This window comes from Colossoma macropomum, unplaced genomic scaffold, assembly GCF_904425465.1.
Source record: "Colossoma macropomum unplaced genomic scaffold, Colossoma_macropomum, whole genome shotgun sequence".
Lineage (NCBI taxonomy): Eukaryota > Metazoa > Chordata > Actinopteri > Characiformes > Serrasalmidae > Colossoma > Colossoma macropomum.
The window spans coordinates 24,355,455-24,371,743 of NW_023494804.1; the positions used below are offsets into that span (position 1 = coordinate 24,355,455).

General features: G+C 40.2%; 1 protein-coding gene and 1 pseudogene across 1 annotated transcript; both read left to right on the forward strand.

Moving 5' to 3' along the window:
* The first annotated feature begins 1,663 nt into the window (after window positions 1-1,663).
* Window positions 1,664-4,671, forward strand: LOC118824353 (annotated as a pseudogene).
* Window positions 4,672-9,158: 4,487 nt separating this feature from the next.
* Window positions 9,159-15,216, forward strand: LOC118824960 (thymic stromal cotransporter homolog). Its single transcript, XM_036595453.1, has 4 exons — window positions 9,159-10,780; window positions 11,852-11,935; window positions 14,233-14,389; window positions 14,528-15,216. Exons 1-4 carry the CDS (start codon window positions 9,796-9,798, stop codon window positions 14,583-14,585), a joined length of 1,284 nt encoding a protein of 427 aa, XP_036451346.1. The 5' UTR covers window positions 9,159-9,795; the 3' UTR covers window positions 14,586-15,216.
* Window positions 15,217-16,289: the final 1,073 nt, after the last annotated feature.

A 16,289-nucleotide genomic window follows, 5' to 3' on the forward strand; every position in this document is an offset into this window, starting at 1 on the left:
TATGGCACGCCTCTTTTTTACCGACCAATCACAGGCTTTGTCGCGTAGCGTCTTCGTCTGCGGAGTTCGCCCAGCTGCCATGTGCGCGACACGGCGGACGAACCCTCCGCGCAACGTCTGCGGTTGTACGTTTTGTCCGTTATTACGTCACATTGATCACTGAAGCCAGACGAACATCCTCTCGGCAAGAAGTACGCCGAGGCCTTTCAAATGGCGTCTCTCAAGCCTGAAACAGTAGACAGGCTTGTGTTACTTTCAAGAAACCTGTAAAGAAGTTTGTGCTCTGCACTTTTCTTAATGTAAGGAGGTCATGCTTGCACATTATTTAAAGTGAGAGTTGCCTGTGAGCTTTAAGGAAGCTGCTTGCTATTCTTAAAAGAATATCACTAATTAATATGGTTCTTTTATGTTTTAATTATAAATTTTGTTGTGCTTGCACAGTTTGAGTCCCTTGAAAGGATATTTAAAAGTAACCACTATTTGCACAATATAATTGTTATAGGTGGTGCTGTTACTATTTTTGCAATTCTGCAGTCTTTTAAATTAAAGTGCAAAACAGAAATTCTTTTTTCAAAGGCATTATACAAGAACCAAAAAAAAAAAAAAATCAGAATCGGGAATCGTTAATAAATGTGAAAATAATGGAGATTTTACTTTTTTCAATATTGCCCAGCCCTAATTATCATAATTTTTTTTTTGGTTTAAAGGCTAGAAAAAAAACCCTTTCTGATGATTTGTTTTGAAGGTGGGAGGAAGTTTTGGAAAACGACAAGAACACTGGCCAATTCCAGAAGAAAGCCTGATTGCTAACATTACAGCCAGAAAGACAAATATCACCTCTATTTATTAGCCTCTACATAAATGGTACATCAATGCATTTCTGTATTGTAACACTGTATGTCCAAAAGTATTTAGACACTGCTTCTAATTAGTGCATTCAGCTACTTTAAGGTGCACCTATTACTGACACAGGAGTTGAACTGAACGCACAGTTTGCATAATCTAAACAGAAAAGCATTGCCAATAAAATGAGAAACACTGGAGCAGCTGCATATAAGCCTAAGGTCACCATGTCTAATGCAAAGTGTTAGCTAGAAAGGTATAAAGCCAAGATTAGTGGAAAGGGGCTTCCAGGGTTTTTCCAAGATATGAGCCCTTTAAAAAATATAACAGCCTTGTGCAATATTACCCAGCGTCCCATAATACCTGAGACCCTGGGAAAGACACTGAAGGGTTGTCTACAGCCCGAAGGATTTCCCCTACCAGAAATCCCGAGATCCCATTTTGATAACCGAGGTGGTAGGGGGGGGTGGCGCGAGAGGGGATTTACTGGTGCTTCGCACTGCCAAATAAAACTTCAGAACAGGTTCTGCAAGGAAAGCACAGAAAGCACGAACCCGCTCCACTGCACACAGAGAGCGAGAAACCTGGCTATAAGCAGAGCTCTCTCTCTTCAGGTACAGTGAAAGTTTCTTTTTCTTTCAGCAGGCTACTCACTGAGTAACTCCCCATCGCTGACAGAGGCTTGTCTGCTTTCAGCCTCTGCTAATGTCTAAAAGCTGTACAGCAGCTAAAACGTGTAAATATCGGTCTGCACGACTCATTCGGGCGTTCGCGTCTGACTGACCGCGTGTTTGTCTTATTTAGGGACGGAGGAAGGCGCACAATGCTTGTTGTGGGCGTGAATGTGTTTACAGGCGAGGACCAAAGTTGAAGAAGCATCCACAAAGTCGAGTGCCATCACGCCTCAGGCACTCAGTGCTGCTCAGTGTTTGCCTGACGGTCTCTCTCTCTCCCCGTCTCTCTCTGTGTCTCTCTCTTTCTCTTGGGCGACATGGCCATGCTGCAGTCCATACAGAAACACGTGGAGACAATGGTGTTTTGCATTTAGATGGCCAGGGCCTTCTTCGACACAGGTCTCCAGATGGTGGTCAAACAACGAAGCAAGAACGCTGTGAGCCCCTCCGACCCACACAAGGACCAGAACACCATCGCCAACTTCTACATGATTTTCAACATGCTGACAGACTTCATCCCAATCCTTCCCGGCCTCATTTTGGCGCAAATTGGAGACAGGAGTTACCGGAAGGTCCCCATCGTAGGCCCTCTGGTAGGATACTCTTTGTCCAGGGCTCTTTTATTACTTGTCATCTGGCTGGAGTGGAGGATTGAGGTGATGTACACGGCACCAGTGATCTACGGACTGTGTGGGGGCTTCTCGTTCTACTGGGCAGGCGTCATGGCACTGGTGTAGGTTAGTACCAGCGAAAAAGAGCGTTCGCTCCGCATCATGTGCACGGAGCTCATGTACGGTATAGCCGGCTTTCTGGGCAGCCTGGCCTCAGGTCACCTGTTCCAGCTGTACACCGTGGGGATGAAGCAAGGTGTTCTGCTGGCTAGCATGAGCGTGGCGCTGTACGTCTTCTGCCTCCTACAGGTGAGTCGGATCACCTTGGAGCAGCGGGATAGCAACAGCATTGGCATCATCACCCACAGCGGGCAAGACAGGACCATCATTGCGCTGCTCTTCGTTAGTGGGATCTTGTATGACGTAGCCGTCGCAGGGGGTGTAGAGATCTTGTCCGTTTACGTCCTGAAGGCGCCTCTGGAGTGGAGCGCCACCGAGGTGGGCTATGGGAACGCCGCCGGCTCCCTCATCTTCATCATCACCTTCCTGGGCATAAAGTCATTCATGACCGGGATCTACTTCATGACCTTCGTCACCACCACTGCCATGTACTTTTTAGGTAGGCTTTCATACATTCCTGCATTCATTCATTCATTCGTTTATTCATTTTAAAAAGTATTGGTTTATGTTTCTCAAGGTTTTTGTTGAATCATTTCCAAACGTCGTGTCAACAAAGCCCAATATTATTTGTAGTTACCATCCAGTACCTGGTTTGGGTAATCAGTGCTCCAATAAATTAAATAAGAAGTAATGGTAATGGAATTTAACAAATCTGAGATGGCTGGGGTGTTGATGAGAAATCTGGAATGAACTCCAAAAGACATCACTACTTTTTTTTTTTTAGAAAACAAGAAATTCTTGTTAATTTTTACTACATTAATGTTTGTTATATAGTGTTTTACAAGCAAAAACACAGTGATTGTCCAGATAAATTGTTCTACATTTTTGCCTAATTTAAAAGTTCCAGTTACCCTTCACATTGTGTTTAAATTTTGCAGTGAATGGACCAACAATAACTAACCAAAATTTTGGGAAAACAATCATGTTTCATCATATTCCATTACATGTTAAAAATGTTTTTTTCCCTTCTCATTTTAGAGATACAAGGTTTTATTCTGACAGCAACAGTATATACAGATAGACTGATATTTTGATTTAGATACAAGTATTTTGATTCAGATACAGTTTATGGCATAGGTATTCAAATCACAGCCCTGGACACCTACAGTTTTTCCACCCACTTTTTGTGAACACTGACACCAATTGTGCTCCTAGCAGTGAAAGACATATTAAAGCAACACAGATTCAGTGTTACTTTTGGATAAGCTAGAACCGCAGTTTAGAATATCAGCTATCAAAAATAATTAATTTGATAGACAAACTTAGGGTGAAAGAAAAAGTGAAACCACACTCCAGTGTATTAGAGGGAGGGAACCTAATGACGATGTTATCCTGAGAACCACAGCATTTCTCCCCTTTCAGAGAGGACTGACAGCACCTACGCTAAACCCCCAGAGCTTGTTATGTTCTGAAACTTTCCTTTTGCTTTGTGTTTGAGGGGAATAGATCCCAAAAATCTATGGCTGTGTCTCGATTTCACTCACTAGTTCCATATGGAATGAATCAGTACATAGAAAGACATATTCGGGCACTGGCTAGGTCCCTGGAGGTGGGAACTCTGGAACGCTGACAAACTCAATTACGTGCGACACAGATGCGGAGACAGTACCGACAACATCGACTGGAAAGCTTCTATAAACGTGCTGTGCTTAGCCATACTGTCATTTTTAGGATGGCATATTCCAGTCATTTCATGAACATTTTTATTTTGTTTACACTAAGACCCTGCTACAGCCATCTGTCGGTCATTTTATGAAAGTTTTAGATTTTTATTTTTCGCCTAGTGTAGTGTATTTTTAAAATACAAAAAAAAATTGTTACCTGTAGAGGATGTGTTAACATATTTTTACTTTAATTAAACATATCATTTGACCAGGGGCGTTCAAACTTTTGCACATGACTGTAGTCTCCCTTGACCACTAAGTTGTGCTGCTGAGAAAGGATTCCTAATTTGAAAACTCATTTTTGTGTTTTCATCCAATCCCCACAGGAATAACCTTTATATGCCTCCAGCTGTCCTTCAGACTGGCTAGATTAGCTACAACACCCATCTATACCAAAATCGAGTCCACACAGGACACCATCCCTGGGCTTGACTTCACCTTATCCAGCATCATCACCTTCCCCGCCATTATACCTATCAGGTAAACTTGTCATTTGAAATATATTTATGTATTTTTTCCTTACACATAATTTTAAAAAAATGTAAATATATCACTAGAATATGTTTCCTTTTCCTTCCAAAGTGTTGTAGGCTGCCGTACTGCAAAGCAGGAGAACTATGAGAGAATTCAAGGGGACTAATACTATCAAACCACCATCAGAACGGAAGGCAGAATGAGTAAACGAGTGCACCTTGTTCTATCACTAGCTCTGAAAACATGCCGCATGAAATGTTGATGCTGAACAGGTGCAGCTCTCCACTTTTCACAACACATTTGTGTCTACTGGAAGTTTAGTAGCATTATTGCATTATATTTTACTCACTGATTTTATTTTAAAGTAGATTTTTTATATTTCTTATTTTGTAACGTTTTGTTCTTCTGAGCTCTTTGTGTTCTGTATGTTGTTACATCATTGTCACACTGTTACGTTTAGCTTTATCTTACCAAGTATCTTACTGCTCCCCCACACAACCCAGGAGGATAAGTGGCTTAGATAATGTATGTGTGTGTGTGTTCTTTTTAATCTCTCAGTGTTACATTTAGCTTTATCTTACCAAGTGTCATCGCTTTGTGACCACTGTATAGGTGTTTACATTGCCTTTAACCACAATGATGTTGAATTTATGAATGTTGATTATCTGGAAATTGACATATTAATAATGGCATTATTATTATTAATAATATTATTTTTATGTTCTTTTTAATCTCTCTCATGGGACAGATGTGTGTCCCATAAATGCTCCTTTCCTTTTTATATACAGTAAGTTTACACTGTGTCATTTCCACTGAAAACATTGTGCTTGAAACTTATTCAAAAGGTATTCATGTGATATAATGGACTGAAACATCCACTGGACTACAGTAAAGAGTATGGACTCTTAAACATACTTTCAAAAAGGCATTAATATATCCTTCTTTTAATTGGTTCAATATTTAAAATCTGTTGATTAAAGATTGTACCATAAAAACAACATCAATGTACAAGCTATTTGTCTTGCAAAATTTACATCAACATTATAGTAAACAACTCACTCAAGAGGGAAGATTTGGAACACTAAGGAACCAAAACATTTTGGGAAGTCTGAAAACCAGATTCATTATACAAAAGTCCCTCAATTTTACTTTTTCTTCTGCCCTGTCATCGACTTTGGAACTCCTGATCACATGAAAACATGAGGATGTGCTGCAGTCATGAAAAATGAACTGAGAAATGAAACCAAAATAACTCACACATTGTGGGTTATTAAGAAAACTAATGACAAACAGAGAAAGTATTTCTGTTGTCCTTGTTTGATGTCTGGTTGATGCACTATACTTGCCTATTTTATATTTTACCCCCTACAACTTTCAAAAATGACAACGTTGAGTAGCGTAGCTGCCTTAATTTTTTCACATCACATTACATACGCCTAATGGAGACAAAGATTCCCTGATCTTTCTTCACATTTTTGAAATTATATTTAGTAATCCATTACATTTCAGTTGACATTGGGCTTTATAAGATTTAGATCTGTAAACATATTCAAAAGGGATAAACACAGGTGATAAAGACGGGCACCAAATTAAAAACAATAAGAGAATTCTTTTGTCCAGCAGAGGGAGCCAGAGGCATGCTTGGATATATTATGATAGCGTCAGCAAGTATGGGCATGTCCTTTTTTTTAATGCCAAAGTAGGACCATGTAGCTCAAAATCCTGGTCTAAATTTTGTTAAGCAGAAAAAAACATTTACAAGTCTACTCACATTTTTGTTATTTTTTCATCTTCCAACTCACCTGAGCATAATTAGCATTTCAAAGTAGACTGGATGATCTTCTAATATAATCAAGATAAAGACAACATTTATTTAGTTTAAATTTAGTTAAACAAATATTTAGTTAAAATGACAGTAGTCACATTATTTGGTCTCCACTGCACGTAATAGACTTAAAGGGGCATTCTGGCTAAAATTAAAAATGTAACCATTGCTACATTTGCTTTAAACATGCCTAATCATCTCCTACAGTGGTGCCACAATAGTCGTTAGAAAATATCTTTCGGGTTAAAGGCTAGGAAAACCTCCTTCTGATGACATATCTTGAAGGTGGGAGGAAGTTTTGGAAAACTACAAGTGCATGGGCAAATCCAGAAAAGAGCCTGATCGCTAACGTTTCAGCTAGGAAGACAAATATCATGTCTGTATTTATTAGCCTCTACATAAATGGTACATCAATGAATTTCTTTATTACTGTACGGAAAAATGGTTGTGTGACACTGTATAGCCTTTGTGTAATGCATGCTGGGAACTGAAGTGAGAGAACAGTGATGAGTGAAAAATTCAAGGGAACTAATACTATCAAAAATCATGAATTCTGTCAAACAGATGAGGGTGAGGGATGCAATGATGTGCTAGAGAATATTACATAACCTGAAAAATAACATATTACATGCTAGTTGTAGACCAGTAAGCCCCTTTAATCCAAGTTCAGACAAATGAGTTAGCCCAGAGAGACGTCGCTTCCCTGAGCACTCTCAAAAATAACGTTCATTTTTGTGATCACTGCTTTAACACATTTTTTGTGTCAAACCACAAAGTCACAGCACATCACAAATACACAGACAATGTAATCTGAACACATTTTTGTGTTAAAAGTCTGAACACTGCCTATGTTTAACACATTTGCTGTGTTACACATTGTGTGATTGTAACACGTTTTCTGAATGTAGAAAATACGCATGCCATTATAGCCCTTTACAAGATAAAGTATTATTAGCTTTGGACAAGAGCAGGCCTTAATACAGCTGCATACAGCTATACAGCCCCAAGTCATGAGACTGTAGAAGACAATGGAAGCAGAAGGGAAACAGAAAGCATTGTGAGCTATAAGTGACAGCACCTATAGCTTTAGCTCTTAACATAACCAGCTGACCTGAAAATGGGTTACTTATAGTTTGTAACAGAATGAATCAGCACAAAGAACAAATGGTGTGACAGAGCTCCATCCAATACTCCTGGGATGAGCTGGAGTGGAGTCTGTAATCCAGAACTAATGATTCAACATCAGTACCTGACCTTACTAATGCTCTTGTGGTTGAATGCAATCAAAGCCTCACAGCAATGTTTCAACCTCTAGTGTAAAACCTTCCCAGAAGAGTAGAATAAGTGACTTATTCCCTCAAAATAATTACTTATTTTCTTAAAACATTACAATAATATTTCAAAATAATTACTTAATTTCTTGAAATATTGACTTGGCATCTTAAAATAATGACTTACTCTCTCCAAATACTGAGTATCCTGACAAAATGCTGACAAAATGCAGTTGGCTCAACCTTATCGTGATGACCTGTACTGAGTTCATGGCTGTCTCACAGCACACACACTGTGAGACTGTCATTCCAAAATAATTATTACATACACTGTAAAAAAATGTTAGCTTGCGCAACAACAAAAAAACTTGTTACAAGGTGAAAGGGAGCTAAAAGGTACGCAGAGAAAGAGATAGACTGAAATCTGTAAGTTAGGAATACCTTAAAAATGGCCAGTGAGTGTATATGCATGTGTGGGAAAGAGAGACAGCAAGAGAATGAACAACTGAAGCCTACCTTACTGTGCTAAATATACTCTTCCCTCAACAGATGTGGAGGTCTTTGGTCAATTTCTTCTTCACTTTCAGCTCATGAAAGTACTTTTACTCAAGTTCAGAAGTTTTGTACTTTATTCCTGGCGAGAAGGCTCCTATAGCTGCAATGTGGTGGGTGGGAGGGGGCCTAGAAGTAGAGAAAAAAGAGACACTGAAACAGAACTTTTAAGTATAATTAATATTTTAAACTTTGGTTGTAGAAGACAGGGATCCACCATGGAAGCAGATCTATTAGTAATGAAAACTCGAGAGGAGTGAAAAAGGTAGTTGAGAAAGCACAATTCACTGCAGGTGAGTTCAAAGGCATCCTCACCTGTCAGACTTTTAGCAATTTTAAAATGAAAAATTCTGGAGCACTTTAAACTACAAAAAAGGAAAAAAGAAGTGGTTCAGTCACGCAAGAAAGTTTTATTACCTAAAAACAAAGCATGGACACCAGTTTCAAAGACAGAAGCCCACCATCTCACAATGTCATCCCCATCCTTAAAAGTGGGCAGATTGTGGTCCATATTGTGCTGGAGAACAAAACAAAACAAAAATGTTCTGTTTTCTATTTCAATGGTTATTACAGTCAGTCAATCATCATCTGCCTCGGTACGGGTGGAATCTCTCGTATATTTTTGCCGAAACATCAGTTGCCGAGCCTCACCCGTACCTGTCCCGATTCCGGTGTGCCAAAACTATTAGCCGAGACCGTCGCACAGCAACCGAGCTCGAGCCGTCTCTTTATGTTGGCTGAATTATTAGCCTATTAGTATGTTAGCTAGCATTATATAATCTACTACATGATAAAATATTTATAGTCCATCAACAGAGGGTCAAACTCAAACGTTACATCAACTTGAAATCGCCAGTTGATGCAGGGTGTGTGCTGAAACACAGCTACGAACTCAGTACAGGGTGCTGAGTGAGTTAAATCTCCATTAGAAAGTTGGGCCGGCTGTATTTTTGTAATTTTCCTAGCTAACATTTAGCGAGTTGGATTTTTTACAGTGTACCTGGCTTCCCATAAAACCTGAGTGCCGAGGAAAGAAATCGAAGGGGAGAAAGAGGAGGGGGAGGAGGGAGGGGCGGTTAACTGGTGCTTTGCGCTGAAAAATCTAACTTCAGAACAGGGTCTGCTAAGAAAGCACAGGAAGCACGAGCCCGTTCCACTGCACAGACAGACAGACAGACAGAGAGAGAGAGAATAAGCAGACCTCTCTCTCTCCTCGGGTACAGTGAATGTTTCTCTTTCTTTCTGCTCGCTGTACACATTAAAATGTGTCTCTAAGTTGTGACTGAAGATCTCCAATCTTCTCACAAGACTATTAGCGTCACTGTTTACTTTCTGCTTGCGTGTATCATGAGTAATCCAGAAGTTATTTCACTGAGTAACTTCCCTATCGCTGACAGAGGCTTGTCTGATTTTATCCTCGGCCAGTGTCTGAGAGCTGTACAGCGGCTAAAACGCGTAAATATCGGTCTACACGACTCATTCGGGCGTTCGCGTCTGACTGACCGCTGTGTTCGTCCTAGTTAGGGACGGAGGAAGGCGCACGATGCTCGTCGTGGGAGCGACTGAGTCCACAGACGTTGACCACAGTTGAGGAAGCGTTCATAAAGTCGAGTGCCATCACGCCTCAGGCACTCAGTGCTGCTCAGCGTTTGCCCAACGGTCTCTCTCTCTCCCTGTGTCTCTCTCTTTCTGTCACGCAACATGGCTGTGGTGCGCTCCTTACGGCAATACGTGGAGCCGGTGGTGTTTGGCGCTCAGATGGCCTGCTCCTTCTTCGACACTGGTCTTCAGATGGTGGTCAAGCAACGAAGCGAGAACGCCACGAGCCCTTCTGACCCGCACGAAGACCAGAACGCCATCGCCAACTTCTACATGATTTTCAACATGCTGACAGACTTCATCCCAATCCTTCCCGCCCTCATTTTGGCGCGAATTGGAGACAGGGGTTACCGGAAGGTCCCCATCGTAGTCCCTCTGGTGGGATACTCTTTGTCCAGGGCTCTTTTATTACTCGTCATCTGGCTGGAGTGGAGGATTGAGGTGATGTATGTAGCACCGGTGATCTACGGACTGTGTGGGGGCTTCTCGTCCTACTGGGCAGGCGTCATCGCACTGGTGTCTGTTAGCACCAGCGAAGAACAGCGCTCGCTCCGCATCATGCGCATAGAGCTTGTGTACGGCATCGCCGGCTTTCTGGGCAGCCTGGCCTCAGGTCACCTGTTCCAGCTGTACACCGTAGGGATGAAGCAAGGTGTTCTGCTGGCTAGCATGAGCGTGGCGCTGTACGTCTTCTGCCTCCTGTATGCCACATGCGTCCTACAGGTGAGTCGGATCACCTTGGAGCGGCGGGAAAGCACCAGCAGCGGCATCATCACCCACAACAGGCAAGACAGGACCATCATCGCGCTGCTCTTCATTAGTGGGATCTTGTACGACGTAGCCGTCGCAGGCGGCGTGCAGATCTTGTCCGTTTACGTCCTGAATGCGCCTCTGGAGTGGAGCGCCAGCGAGGTGGGCTATGGGAACGCTGCAGGCTTCCTCATCTTCATCACCAGCTTCCTGGGCATGAAGTTTTTCACCAGGTTTGCTGTGAGTGACACAAGCATGATAATGATAGGCATGGTGTCATTCATGACCGGGATCTACTTCATGACCTTCGTCACCACCACTGCCATGTACTTTTTAGGTAGGCTTTCATGCATTTATGTGTTCATTCTATAAAGTATTAGTTTGTGAAGGAAGCCCAATATTATTCATAGTTACCGTCCAGTACCTGGTTTGGTTAATCAGTGCTTCAATAAATTAAATAAGTAGAGCTGGTGATGGAATTTAACAAATCTGAGATGGCTGGGGTGTTGATGAGAAACCTGCAACCAGAAGTGAGAAGTCTGGAACCAGCTCTTTCTTGAAAACAAGAAACTCTTGTTAATTTTTACTACATTAATGTTTGTATTTATTATCATGTTATATAGCGTTTTACAAGCAAAAACACAAGGATTGTCCAGATAAATAGTTTTACTTTTTGCATTATTTAAAAGTTACAGTTATCCTTCACATTGTGTTGAAATTTCACAGTAAATAGACCAACAGAAACAGACCAAAACAATTGGGAAAGCAATCAATGTTACATCATATTTCATTACATGTTAAAAAGTTTTTTTTCTTCTCATTTTGGAGATGCAAGGTTTTATTCCAACAGCAACAATATATGTAGATGGATCATTATTTTGATTCAGATACAGCTTATGGCAGACATATTCAAATCACAGCCCTGGAGGCCTACAGATTTTCCACCATTTATCTTTACAGTTTGGTGTGATGACAAAGTGGCCAGCTATTGACCTTAACTGTTCAAATAACTGTCAGTGTTTATGAAATTTAGGACCAAATTTGGAAGTGAGGGCCAGATTTGATATCACTGATTTACAGCATGAAATGTGTCACAGTAGAAAAGGTGAGATGGCAATAAATACAATCCTTTGTCTGAAAACGAAAACAGAAGGCTGCCCAGAAATCACAAAACCCTGCAGACCTGCAAATGAGGAACTGAGATAGGGAAGCCATGAGCGAATGATGCGTGAGCGATGTAGATAGACGCTGCCAATTCTGTGCTTACAAGGAACATGTGAACAACTACTTTGCAAGGGTCGATCCACTTCATCAAAATCATAAAGTGTAAAAACAATACTTTTCAGCTCTGCACTATTTACCAAATCACTGGACACTCAAATAACTGATCTGTTTTTTTGTTTTACAGCTCGTTCCGTCATGTTGTTTGCGCTGATCCCCATGCCGACCATTCGCTCCCTGCTGTCCAAGCAGGTTCAAGGAACATCATATGGTAAGATCCAGTTTACCTTGAGCCCACATTATGGTCTGTTGGCTTCTATGCGTTACTTGTATCGCCACTTTTTGTGAACACTGACACCGATTGTGCTCCTAGCAGTGAAAGACGCATTAAAGCAACACAGATTCAGTATTACTTTTGGTTAAGATAGAACTGCAGTTTAGATTATCAGCTGTCAAAAATAATTCACTTGATAGGCGGACTAGGGTGAAAGAAGAAGTGAAACCACACTTTGATGTATTCGAGGGAGGTAACCAAATGACATTGTTACCCTGAGAACCACAGCATTTCCTCCCTTTCCTTCAGCTCTGGCCTGTATGTAAGACGACTGAGAGCACAAATCGTATCTCCAAAATAGTAACTTTACAGGAGTTCCATATGAAGTGAATCAGTACATAGTAAATACATATTCAGGCACTGGCTAGGTCCCTGGAGGTGGGAAATCTGGAACGCTGACAAACTCAATTACATGTGACACAGATGCGGAGACAGTACCAACAATATCGGCTGTAAAGCTCCTTCACAGTGCTTAGCCATACTGTCATTTTTTAGGATGGCTTATTATTTCATGAACAGTGTTATTTTGTTGTGTTTCACTCACTCATACGCACACTGCGTAAAAGTAACATCATAAATATTAAAAGTACAGGGAGATTCACTCGAAAGAGACCCCAAATATTCTGTAATATCTCTCGCTAGGACGAAGCAATCTGAACAAAACAACGTGCAATGTACTCCTCAGTATATGGAGCTTCGAACAAGCCGGACTGAGCGGTGAGGTAGGCGCCGGACAGCCGTCATGACATTTAACCTCCATTTACAGCTTCCGGGTGCATACCCCCGTACCCCTTCATGTGTCTGGCAGAAAACGGAGGTCACTTCCAGCATCACATGTAATGCAATCGATTACACATGCGTCAAGGTATGTCGCTTTTTTTTTTTTTCAGATTGCTTCATCCTAACGCGAGTTACAACAGAATATTCGGGGACTCTTTTGAGTGAATCTCTCTGTATTATATACAGCCATTATGTTATGTATACACGTATCGCCCCAAGTTTTTCCACAATATATTGCTGTATCGATATTTCGAACACAGCCTTACGTCACTGCAGTTCTCAGGAATGTTAAATTCAAAGCACCTCACAAAGTTGGCTTTTAACTCACTCACTCATGTTTAGCAGGTGGACATTGTTCACAAGAGGGTGCTTTTAGCACTCATAGCTTTTGGTGCTTCTTAAAAGTGGTGCCTCACATCACACTTTAGAGCTGCAGACATCCAAAAGCCTTCACTATACTATAGCTAAAGAGACTATAAATTACATTATGCTTTGTGGCAGCCAGCTCATCAGAGACACTCTCATGCCATCCTCCAGCAAACAAATAGATAGTGAGTACAGGTTCTGCCACTGGAAGCAGTACAAAGGCAGTAGATAGGTGGTATTTTAAGATGCTGTGGGTGGAGCACTGCCTGTTGAAGTTTTTTAATACTATGTGTTTGACTCCAAGTGATCATTAGTGTCAGTCAAGTGTACAGAAAACAGAAATTAGTCTCAAGAACGTTTACATGCTTATTTTTCATGGTAAGGTGCTCTGCTTGTGATAAACATACAGAAATTGATGTCTACAATCAGTGAAACATCCTCTAAAGAGAATAAATGTCGTGTAATACATTTGTTGCCTGTTCATGAGAACAAGAAAAGCTGAGAGAACTTTAAAATTTGAGAGGATGCAGTTTTCATATAAAAATGAAATTGTGATCTCTAATTCCAAATACACTGTCTGCAAAGAAGATACCGTACAAATAGATGTTTGCCCCTCAAAGCAAAAACCCCATACAAAATGGTCCTTCCACCAGTTTTTCAAAATTTCTGCATGATTAAGTGTGTAAGATGTCATCCAGAGTGGTTTGATGTAAAATGCTCCATTCTAGAGAAACTTTCTGATTCAGAATTGTTCACAGTCGTGGTGGTTGTGATAGGAACTGATGTATGGAGTTTAATGCCTCTGAAAGCCACATCACAGAAAGTTACTACATAAAATGCTTATGATTATACTGCCTGATGTCTGAGACGTTGTTCTATGAAAGTTATAGCTTTTGTTTTTTGACTAAAGTGTATTTTTAAAATGCAAAAAAAAAAATTTGTTTCCTGTTGAGAATGTGTTAACATATTTTCAAACTTGTTCAAACTATCGCAGACGATTGTAGCCTCCCTTGACCACTAAGTGGTGCTGTTGACCAAGGATTCCTAATTTGAAAACTCATTTTTGTGTTTTCATTCAATCCCCACAGGAATGACCTTTATATGCCTCCAGGTCTCCTTCACACTGGCTAGTGTAGCTACAGCACCCATCTATACCAAAATCTATGAGTCCACACTGGACACCTATCCTGGGTTTGTCTTCACCTTATCCAGCATCATCACCTTCCTCTCCATTTTACCTATTAGGTAAACTGAGAAAACTGATCATCTGAAATATATTTATGTATTTTTTCCTTACACATAATTCTAAAAAAATAAAAAGTGTTTGTTTAGCAGATAAATTTAAAATATATCACTAAACTGTGTTTCCTTTTCTTTACAAAGTGTTGTAGGCTGCCGTGCTGCAAAGCAGGAGAACTATGAGAGAATTCAAGGGAACTAATACTGTCAAACAACCATCAGAATGGAAGGCAGAATGGGTGAACATGAGTGCATCTTGTTCTATCACTAGCTCTGAAAACATATTCATTCTGAACAGGTGCAGCTCTGCACTTTTCACAACACATTTGTGTCTACTGGAAGTTTAGTAGCATTGTTGCATTATTTTTTTACTCACCGATTTCACTTTAAAGTAGATTTTCTGTATTTCTTATTTGTGAGAAGTTTCTGACCTTCTCAGTTCTTAGTTGTTACATGTTGTTATATCATTGTCACTTTGTGAATGTGACCACTGTATAAGAGTTTACATTGCCTTTAACCTTGTGGAATTTATGGATTTTGATTTCATCAGGAGACTGACATGTTAATAATGTCATTAATAATAATAATAATATTATTTGTATGTTTTTTTATCCTGCCTTCCGCCCACTGACCGCTGGGATACGCTCCAGCAAAAGCACTGTACTTGAAACTTATTCGAAAGGTTTTCATATGATATAATGGACTGAAACATCCACTGGACTACAGTAAAGAGACTCTTAAAAACATACTATCAAAAAGGCCTTAATATATCCTTTTGTTTAATTGGTTCAATATTTAAAATCTGTTGATTAAAGATTGTGGCATGAAAACAACATCAATGTACAAGCTATTTGTCTTGCAATTTAAACATCAAAATTTACATCAACATTATAGTAAACAACTCACACAAAAGGGAAGATATGGGACGCAACGGACCAAAACCTTTTAGGGAGTCAAAAAAACAGATTCATAATACAAAAGTCTTATTCCCTCAGTTTTACTCTTTCTTTTGCCCTGTCATTGACTTTGAAACTCTTGATCACATGAAAACGTGATGTGCTGCAGTCATGAAAAATGAACTAAGAAATAAAATAGCTCACATATTGCAGCTAAAGAAAACTAATGACAAACAGAGAAACATGTATTTCTGTTGTCCTTGTTTGATGTCTGGTTGATGTACTGTACTTGCCTATTTTATATTTTACCCCCAACAACTTTCAACAATGACAACGTTGAGTAGCGTAGCTGCCTTAATTTTCACATCACATACGCTTTATGGAGAAGAAGATTAAAGGCGCATTCAGGCAAAAATGAAAAACGTGACCATTGCTTCCTCTGTTGTGAACATACATATATGCCTCTTACAGTGGTGCCTTAATAGTCACTAGAACAACATTAGCTGGTTTAAAGGCTAAGAAAACCCACTTCTGATGATGTATCTTGAAAAACTACAAGGGCTTTGGGGTCGATATCTGAATGGATACTGCAGAAAGAAGCTTACTACTGCTAGGATGCTGTATTTATTAGTCACTACATCAGTGGCTACGCGAGTAGGCAATAATTCTTAATGGGATGTATGGGATGTGTTAATTCTGCCAAAATGATGAGGTTGAGGGATCTAATGCTGCGCTACAGAATATTACATACCATGACAAATAACATTAAATGCTAGTTTTAGGCCAGAATGCCCCTTTGAACAGTCATACTGCAAAATACGCCATGCTATTGTATGGCACAAGAACAAATACATGACTGAATTCTCTGTGTTCACAATTTTGCATTCACTTTAGAAAACTATTAAACATATCAGTTGACATTGGCCATTATAACGTTAAGAACTGTAAACATGTTCAAAAGGGATAAACACAGGCAATAAAAGACAGGCACAATGTGATGAAGGAAGCCA